The following is a 10039-nucleotide window of genomic DNA, read 5'->3' as shown; positions in this document are numbered from 1 at the left end:
GATATGTTGTTATAATTCCCAAATATTTAAAATTTCTATACAAGTACATTCTATTTTAATAAAGTCGTGTTACATGTTAATTTAGTAAATTCAGTAACATTCGTACATTTCGAGGATGACTCTAAACCAAGGAGTCCAAACGTAAAAATAAATAATGCTTGGAACTGTTGAATTACCATTCGGAGTATTTCAGTTTAAATTAACGTGCATCGAACGAGACACGATAACAGTTTATTAGATAACATTATTATTGCACAAATTCCTGTTAAACGTAAACGAAGTCTCTTCGAACATTCACTATCCTTGTTTTTTAAACTAGAAACCATGTTATTAATTATATCAGTCTCTACTTTATCAGTTTGTATGGAAAGCGCACACATAACTTTAGTTTATTATCTTCTAGAATTTTTTCCCTGTCTTATCAGAGAAGAACACGCCCATTTGACGCAATTGTTTATATATTTACTTCCACGTGAAAGCCTGCCTTGGGTATATCGCGTCATATTTACTCTTCAGGATCTCTTACTTCTATAGTGAAATGCACGCTAATCGTTTCTGGCTCCTTCTCTCTCTCCCTGTCGTTGCTCGGCCACACGTGCTCCTCGATCCAATCCAGGAAAGAGTGCACCGCCATGTAAACACCGGGGGTAGAACTGCCGCAACTTTGCCCAAATGCCGTGATTCCAATTACACTGTCGCCCGTCTCTGTCAGCATTAATAAAGGACCTCCGCTGTCACCTTGGCAAGCGTCCGCTCTCCTGCTACTATTTTTGTCTATCGCGCAGATCATGGTGTCGTCGATACCCTGGGGCAGCTTGTTAAACCCAGTGTAGAATTTGGCGCACTCTTTTCTGTCCACCAGACTGTAATTGTTACGAACGTGAAGCAAACAGTGATTGTTAGAATATTTATAAAAGTGTAGGATGATTCGTGAGAATTGCCACTGTCCTTTTCTTCCTATGCTCTCAAATTCTTTCAAGTCGTTGCTTTGTGACAAATAGAAAAGAAACACTGAACTACTAACTGAACTACCTACCGAATAGATGGTAACAAACAAACAAAGCCTATAAAAAACTCCCTACTCGATTTTCTACCACAGTCTAGTAATTACAAATCGAAATGGGATCCAAAATTTTGTCGCCAATATACTGCGCTCAATACAGGGTGTCCCAAAAATGTTGGAGGTCCTTGAAAAGGGTGGTTCAGGGGGTGATTTGAAACAACTTTTTCCTTAGCAAAATTGTTGTCCGAGGCTTCGTTGAGGAGATATTAACGGAAAACACTGACCAATCAGAGCGCGCGTATACTGTTGGAGCGGCCGCGATAGCGATGGCTACGCGCTAGGTAGCCGCTCTCGTACGCGAACACGTGACTCGACGTGCATCGAATGATATTGACGCGGCCGCTCAGCGCGTAGCCTTTGCTACCGCGGCCGCTCCAACGGTATCCGCGCGCTCTGATTGGTCGGGTTTTTTTTATTAATATCTACTTAACGAAGCCCCATCCGACATTTTTGCAAAGGAAAAAGTTGTTTCAAATCACCTCCCAAACCACCCCTTTCAAAGACCTCCAACATTTTTCGGACACCCTGTATATGAACTATGTACCGAATAGATGGTAACAAACAAACAAAGCCTATAAAACACTCCCTACTCGATTTTCTACCGCAGTTATTAATTACAAATCCAAATGGTATCCACAATTTTGTCGTCAATATACCGCGTCACTTTTAACTGTTAGAGGCCTATAGTTATCGACAGGCTTTCGATTAAGCTCTCCAATAAATGATTAAACACGCGTTACCTGAGACTAGGCGTCCTCATCAGCGTGCTGGAGCCTTCGGAGTCGAAGCTCGTGTCGCCCCATCCGATAACGACTAAAGGCGTTCTTGATGTAATATTCATCGTGTGCAGGGACCTAGTTTGAAGGCAGATAGGTTTAACCGTGGTCGATAGCTGGACGTTCGTTTTTAATTTAAGGATGGCCACATCGTTATAGTTCGTGCTACGTTTGTACAGCGGATGAGAAATTATATCGCTGATCGGTATACGTTGCACACTCGTCGCGGTGCTGTTTATGTTTTCGTTGCCCAATCGTACCTGTAAATCGAGTATGGCAGTTCAATTTCTTTATCGGTAGTTGCTTGTTCGAGGATAATTGTTTCGGAGGAAACGAGCGCACTTTCCAAGCATACAGTGGGTGTTGAAAGTATTCGTACACCGATCAATTTCCAAAAAAACTGCGTAAAATTGTAATTTATTAACTTATTTTTTATAAACAATGACATTCTACATATTCCCGGAATAGCTATTTATGTAAGTTGCGAAATTAACAAGAAAAAGACAATTAATCAATAGAAATGTTGAAGCAATAAGTATTCGCACAACTGTTTAAAAGTACTTTGCTGGAAATTTTATGTTTTCAATAAACTAATGCGTTCACGTTACAAACTCTGCTGTAAATGGTTCGTCATAAGAATCGTCCAAAAACTTATTGCTTCTATACCTTCACCCACTTTTCGCATCTTTTTGTTAATTTCACAAATTATATTAACTAGTAAATGTTGTTTGAACTATATCTATCTTAGAGACTTCCGAGAATATGTAACATATCATTGATTACAAAAAAAGAAGTTAAGAAAGTACAATTTCACACAAAACTTTTTGAGAAATTGATCGGTGTACGAATTCATTCTACACCCACTGTATTTACATGTACAAAGAGTCCCATGAGTATTTGTACCCTATTTGTTTAATGATGAAAGTCTAAATTAAATGGTAGTTTTGACGTTTCCGAATAAATTCTTCATATCACTCTACGTATATGTTTCGAGTAGTTGTATGAATTTTTTTGCACATATGACTCTGTGTCATATGTTCTCGAACTTTGTTTTTTTAATGAAGAATAAATAGCATGGGATTTCAATCCATACGATCGCAATTAAACGTGAAAGATGTTGTCGTCGAAGTGTTTACCATGTATTTTGTTGCTAAAAAGTAATATCTCAAAGCCCCTTTTGGAAATTCCTTTAGTTAAGGTATTCGATTGTGCTTACCTCGATGGGAACTCTTTCATTTATGTTATTCACACAGTGGGCCGCGGTCAACACGTGTTGGGTTGATATCAGGCTACCTCCGCAACCATATCTGATGGGTGGTGCATCCTCGTCTGTGTTGTCGTTTTCGTATCCTAATGCAACCATGTAAGGAAACTCGCCCGACTGTGCCTGGACTCCGCCGAATATATGAAAAGTCAGGTCATCCGGTTTCACCTCGTTCACTGTAATTTCGTTGTCGTACTGCTGGCAAGCTGAAATTCACGAAATTATTCAGAGCAGTGACAATCAAAATATATTCAATTCAATCTTCATTTAATAATCAAGTTAATTACTTTGAGAATAATTCGTAAAAAAAATCACAATAACCAGAACATCGTGAAAAATATATACACTACTGTTGAAATATTTTGAATACTATCACAGAGAATATTTTCGAAACGGTCTTATTATTTTCTGTAATTATTCCGTATTAAAACAGCTTGGCTACACTAATTATTATCGCTCATTATAATAGCAAACAGATCGTGTGAACAGATCGTACTAAAAGATACGAAAACGTTTAACTTGAATTAATGTAAATGTACCTCGTTTAAAAGCAGTTTTAAAGTATGCTGAAAGTATAACGGGGGTTCATTTATTATGAGAAGGTCCACAGGAAGGCGAGATTTGAGAAACACTGTTCTAGGCACAGAAAACTATATATGAAAAACCAGTTTCTTTAAAGGAAGCCTGCTTGGGGGAATATGGGCGCCATAGTATGGGCATCGACGTTTTCTGTCACCTTACGCTAACAATTTAGTGCACCGTTTAATTCCACAAACTCGGTATATAAAAAAAAAAAAAGAATGAACGTACAAAAGAAAGGAAACTCGAAAAAGATATGTATCTTCTCCCAGATGCGTGCACACGTGTCTCATTTTACGTATGAATCGTACTCCCGGCGGAAGGTCGCGAATATTTAAATTTTAAATGGAGCATGCGAATGATGTATGCACATTTATAATCGTAATACATTGTCGAAAATTTTCAAACCGACATTAAACGCTACGTGCGCCGTACAAAGGATAAAGCAATCGCTCGGGGCGAATGAAACTCGGCTAGCAGATTTCTTTTTTGGTCGATGGTGGAAGACTCGTGCCCCTATAGTTCCTAACTCGATACAAAACGTAACGAATCTGTCGGTTCCATTAAAGGCAAGGTGATTTAAAAAAGGTAGAACGCTTTTCAGAAATCAATTACTTCGCAATTTAATCCTGAAATTAATTGGACTCTTCGGTCTAATCTTTCATGCGAAACTTCAATATTTTTAATGATAAAATAGACGTATTTTTACTAGTTGTAGAGAACAATATGAAAATATAGTTATATGTTAACCTGTTTTGCTTTATTATCAAATACACCCAAAATCTAGTCTAATCTTTCATGCGAAATTTTAAAATTTTTAATGATAAAATAGACGTATTTTTACTAGTTGTTGAGAACAATATGAAAATATAGTTATATACCTGTTTTGCTTTATTATTAAATATTGAGTCATCTGGTGTCTATTAAAAGCGCCAAATTTATTCCTTAACCATTTTCTACTTTATCTAAATCACACTTCCATTATTCCGTCTAGTTTTCTCACTACATTCTAGCATGACTTAACGTGAATACCTAATTCCTTGTAAATACCGTGACGAGCGTTTTCCACGAAGACTCCTCGAGTTCAATGCTCATTTCAAGTTTCTTCTCGGTCTATCAGAGAGACCGTTAAAACTACACGCCGACGACTTTTAACGCGAATCAGAAGGTTGTGAACTTAGGATCATCCGACTGTCCGTGGTATTCCCTAGCCGCTCCGCGTGTCGCTAATGACGATATTTGAATTAGAATGTATCCTACGCTGACAGCCGTGACTCACGCGAGCATATCTGAATTTCTGTGTACCGCGCGATCAACGCAATTATGTCACTTAATCGTTGCCTTTCGCGAAACAGGCGATTTAATCTCCGATTCTCGCATTTCACAGAAGCAACGACGAGACATAAACTCCGCGGCATTCGTTAGGATCGACGATTATCTCGGAGAACGCAGGCTTACAAGGGAACATATCCAATTGTCACACACAGATTTTGATAAAATTTATGTGATTGGTTTTTCTGAAAAAAATATTTGACACGTACTTTCTTTTATCGGCAATCGTTCATATTGAAGGGGTGAAAACAGCCCCTAAAGTTGGGGCGAATACAATGTTTTTTTAAATATCTTGAAAACTAGAGGAGCTAGGACAAAATTTTTTTTTCAAAAATTTTCATTTTTGTATAGGTAGTTTACTCATGCCAAAAGAAATTGTTTATTTATTTATTTGAGTAATTTATTTTTGGGAAATTGTTTTTTTTTTTTTTTGTTAATTTATATTACTAAATATTGTTTCTTATTCGTGGAAATTTATATATGTAAACTACAGGTTAAAATTAAGGATGTATGTTTTTGGAAATTTTGATTTTCACCATATAACAATAATTATATTAAATGGGGAATTCCTTCTTCCGCGCCAAAAATGTGGCTTCTTTGTCATTTTTGTTTTCGTCAAATATGCAAGATTTTAATTTGAAACGTTAAACGATCACCGAAGATTTCAAGTCTTGACTACGCGTTACTTCGTTAGAAATATTCGCTTTACTCTGTGGTTTGTTAACTTTTTGCATATAAATAATGTACCTAGGTACTCGTGAAAGACAGTATGGATTATTAGCAACATTCAAGAACCGTTGTTGATACGATTTCGATTGAAATTAAACAATTATAAACGTTTTTCAGCGATTAGTAGGTGCAAAATTTGAATTTCGCGCCGGTGGCGCCATCTAGCGGTTGGATCAGGGAAGCTTCGATTGCGCAAACGGCGCAACCGATTTGAAATTAGTGTTGCAAACCGTTTGCACTCTTTGTTTTACCTACTCCACTATTTTTGTTTTACCTAAATCCACGGTCGCATGCAACTACAGAGTTACTACAGCGGTAGTAGCACACTACAGTAGTTTCAGAGTGGTTTGAAACTGATCGGTTGCGCCGTGTGTTAGGGTACGAAAGCATACCAGTTTCCGCTGCTCGACGGCCAATTTTATCGTCGAAGTCGATGGGACAGCAAACGATCTCTACGAAGTCTTGGAATCCGCATCTTCCCGAAGATTCAGAATTTCTTCTACCTTCGTGCACCTCCTTCATTCTGGACGGACAATCGGGTAGCTTCCTACATACCCCTTGCTCGCCATTTTCCAGCGGGCACAGGTTTCCTTCTGCAACGCGCAATGAAAAATAAAGGATCTAGTATTAAACGGGGTACTACACAGAAGGTTACACGAGTTGGAAGTTGAAGACTCATCGATGCGAGAGATACTTAAGAGTGACTGTGATAGGGATGAAAAATCTTCCTATCGAAACAAGAGTACTAATTATTTTTAGAGCTTTTTCGGTTTTAGAGGTTTGTTTGGATACCCAAAAGGATCGATGAGGTAGTTAAAGGCACAATAAAAACAACAAATGTAAATAGTCAAGTAAGGTAAAGATAAAGGGGGTCTAGCAAAAAGACTTAACTGGCACTAAGCGAAAATACAAACAGAGAAATACGTTATTCTAGCTAGTTTTTAAGATGTGATATTTGAGAGAGATAAGAAGGGAGTGAATGAGATCGAAGCGAGAAAGTATGTTCGGATATAAAGCAGCCTGTAAGAAAAAAAAAATGTAAACAAAATGTGATGTAATCAACTAGAGAAAGTATTAGTGAAATAGTTTTGATATCTGTATAAACTGATCGCTTTAATAAAAGACTGAACTGACTGAACCGATACTTAAGAGGAGGAGACAATCGTGCTGCTTCAAAATGAAATCTAATTTTTTGTTATTTACTTTCACGAAATCTTTGTTTAACCCTTGGAAGCCTGATTTTCAAAATTAAATTTAAAAAAGTATGAATATATTTATTATTTGAACAATTTCTACAGCTGACGTTTACTGTTTTAATTTTTGTTCAAAACAACATTAATCAATGGTGACATACATACAGCGAAATATTAAAAACAAACCAATTGCAAGTGTACAGTTCGATTTAAAAGTCCGGTAGTAAATTTTAAGCTTAGGGCATTCAAGGTTTAGAAATAAAAATACCAAAATTCTCTTTATCGTATCACTTACATTATCGTAACTGGAAAACTGTGAAAAGCTATGTTAAACTCTGATCTATGCAAGATGAACGTATCTCTGACTGAATGTATTGGTAGCGAATATTCTTGCGCGACAGTGCACGATTATCGATTATACGTTTGGAATTGTTATCGGTAATCTTCTCACACGGAAGTGAGTTTTCCTGTTATTTGTGTTTACCACTACCAGTTGCTGACGTCCTATTGTACCTATTGTGTGCGAAGATTGAAGTTTTATAAACATTTAAGGTGTAAAATTCTGGAAGCCTTTGGTAAATAAGGATTTCGTTTATATGTAGATTCGAATCATTCTTAGCATCCATCGATATTACGTCTACGTTAATTAGTTTACATAATAGTTCAACAGTGTACATAAAATTGATCATTCGAAACACTCCTCTTCATACACGATTCATCGCAATTAGACTGCCTACGAAAATTGAACCTATATAGGAATTGATTTTATTCTGCAAATATTGTAACATGAACTTTACTTTCAATCTTTTTCATATTCTTGCGTACTGTTTGCATTTTGTACGTTCTTGCTCATTCAAATTTCCTATAAATGCATGAAGATCCGCAGTCTAATCATAATTAAAAACTAAATACCATGCCATACTTCTATACACAATGACGTCTCTTTAATACCCACGAAAAATTCATTATAATATTTACAAACATCAAAGAACCCGATTCAAGGATTCCGGAAAATTTATACCGAGTATCCAGCAATTTTGTCGCAGACTGTACAATAACGACGATTCGCTCCGAATGAAAGATACGCCGATCATAATTCCTCTCGTCGCGGAAAAACAGAGTTCACCAAAAAATGAACAGCACGATTCGACCCTGTGTTTGTTCCATCTACGCAGACGACGATCCAACGAGACACGCTACGTAACATTTACTTGTGTACTCACCAGCCAGGTCGTCCTTCACTTCCACGGAGAACTCCAAGGTACTTATGCACAATTGGGAGAGTATGATCAGCAGAACGTTGACGCACATCTCCGCGATAAGGGCAACCGAACCGAGCTACGAAATCCACCGGGTGCCGATAAAGCAATCCGCGTGGCGTGCAGCTCAAGACTAAACTGATGATGCCGAGCAAGCCGAAGTGACGCGGTGAATCAGACCGAAGGGAAAGACTCGTAGAAAGATTCACGCTCGTCAGCTTCGATCTTCCTGGTGAAATATATATGTAAGAGGACGACGACGATGCACACAACGCACAGACACAAACGTGCCCGCGCTTCATTAGTATTTAGTTGTTTCCTCGTGTCGCGAAAACCGGCTTTGAAAAACGATCGTCTAAGGATATTCATCCTGGCGACTGTGAAGCCTTCGTAGACGTTTTGTGGCAATAGAATCCTTTTTGGGTGCAAAGCATGCGTCGAAACTCGTTCAGGAATCTTTATTCTTCTTTTGAACAAAGGTTTAAACGGAGTTTACTCGGAAAACACCTTAGTCGTTATAACTAAACCGGGGATGTTTGTACATTTATGTCCCTAAACGCAGGAATGTACAAAATATCAACATCGATGCACGTGCTTATACCGTTTAGAAGACAAGATATATTTTCAATCAAGTTTCAGTTTTATTTCTGTATCTGTGAAAGTATGGATTTGCAGAAACAACGCGATTAGTCGTAACTCCGTCGCAGCTTTCAAAGCTCGATGAATATTGAAATTGGAATTGTTTTATCGGGACCTCTGAAAATCGGAAGCATGATTGCGAACGCATCACGGATTATTATTCAGTTGTTTCCTTATACCGCAAACCGGATTTGAGGAACGGCCGCCAGAGATTTGCATTTTACGCGAGATGCCTGATGCTTCTCGTGAATTCTGAAAAAAATTGAAGAAATTCTTCGTTGATTTATTAAATGTATCGCATGCTTGCAAATAGAATAATAGAGAAACATATAGAAGAAAGTTATACCTTGTCGAATATCTTTTAGCAACGCGAACGTGAAATTATCCAAACATTTACTTTGTTCTTCGTTGTCATATATTCAATACAAAAAGTATAATAATAATAATAATAATAATAATACGTACGTATTATGCAGGAGAAGAATTTTCCTACCATCCTCATATACAATCGAAAACATAAAAATCTGAAAGCAACCAATCCAATAATAATACCGAACAAAATGGCGCTGAATACTTTCTTGCATTTAATTTTGAATAATTCACAAATCTACACAGCAATCATAAGGTACTTTCTAATTGCAAAGCTCTGTGATAAAGCTAAAGAGCAGCTCTTCGTATTTAATTTTTGGATAATTTTTTGACCCATCGTTTGGATATCAGAGAGTAAAGAAAATTAGCGATGCATCCCAGGAACAATTATCAAGTATTTCGCAATCGAGCTGTCCTGAATCTCCACCGCGATTGCGACCGACTTTTATTGGGACCATTGTTTCTGGGGTGAAATGTCACAGCAGTCGGTAATCGACATTAATTCGATGGTGGTCGTACTATTAATTAGTATAATTGGCGGGCAGCTAATGTCAGATCACGCAGAGGCTGATCTCGGATGTAGTTCTTACACAATGTTGAGTTAGTGAAAATTACGTGTGTCTTATAATAGATATTGACGCAAGCACAGGACGAAATATCGTTTTATGCAGTTTTAATCGATAGATCCTCGTCGATTACAATTTATGGAAGCGATAATGGAAGCTTTTCAAATTCGTGGAAGGAGAATAGCGTTGAAATAACAAAAGGAACGATAGTTGAAGCAGACGTATTCAAAGTAGATTTTTTTAATGTATCAGGCTTATTTTCCGTTCTTC

At 37.5% G+C, this 10039-nt stretch overlaps 1 protein-coding gene across 2 annotated transcripts; it reads right to left on the bottom strand.

Moving 5' to 3' along the window:
- Positions 1-187: 187 nt before the first annotated feature.
- On the bottom strand, positions 188-9639 carry LOC128890901 (serine protease snake-like). 2 transcript variants are annotated; one of them, XM_054149885.1, is made up of 7 exons: positions 9464-9639; positions 9181-9358; positions 8160-9086; positions 6136-6336; positions 3056-3309; positions 1804-2099; positions 188-863 (listed from the first exon to the last, which is right to left on the bottom strand). In XM_054149885.1, exons 3-7 carry the CDS (start codon positions 8245-8247, stop codon positions 506-508), a joined length of 1197 nt encoding a protein of 398 aa, XP_054005860.1. In that variant the 5' UTR covers positions 8248-9086; positions 9181-9358; positions 9464-9639; the 3' UTR covers positions 188-505. The 2 variants fall into 2 exon arrangements, with proteins under 2 accessions (XP_054005860.1, XP_054005859.1); XM_054149884.1 differs by having other exon boundaries at positions 8160-9639.
- Between the last annotated feature and the right edge of the window lie 400 nt (positions 9640-10039).

The sequence above is a fragment of the Hylaeus anthracinus genome, unplaced genomic scaffold (genome assembly GCF_026225885.1).
Source record: "Hylaeus anthracinus isolate JK02 unplaced genomic scaffold, UHH_iyHylAnth1.0_haploid 12001, whole genome shotgun sequence".
Lineage (NCBI taxonomy): Eukaryota > Metazoa > Arthropoda > Insecta > Hymenoptera > Colletidae > Hylaeus > Hylaeus anthracinus.
This window is presented reverse-complemented; position numbering and strand designations above follow the sequence as displayed.

Coding starts and splice junctions, on each gene's coding strand:
- LOC128890901 (XM_054149884.1), bottom strand. CDS start 8,247: ATGTGCGTCAACGTTCTGCTGATCATACTCTCCCAATTGTGCATAAGT. Junction 3,310..6,135: donor CCGTCGAGCAGCGGAAACTG/GTATGCTTTCGT, acceptor CGTGAATTTCAG/CTTGCCAGCAGTACGACAAC. Junction 2,100..3,055: donor ATGAAAGAGTTCCCATCGAG/GTAAGCACAATC, acceptor CTCGATTTACAG/GTACGATTGGGCAACGAAAA.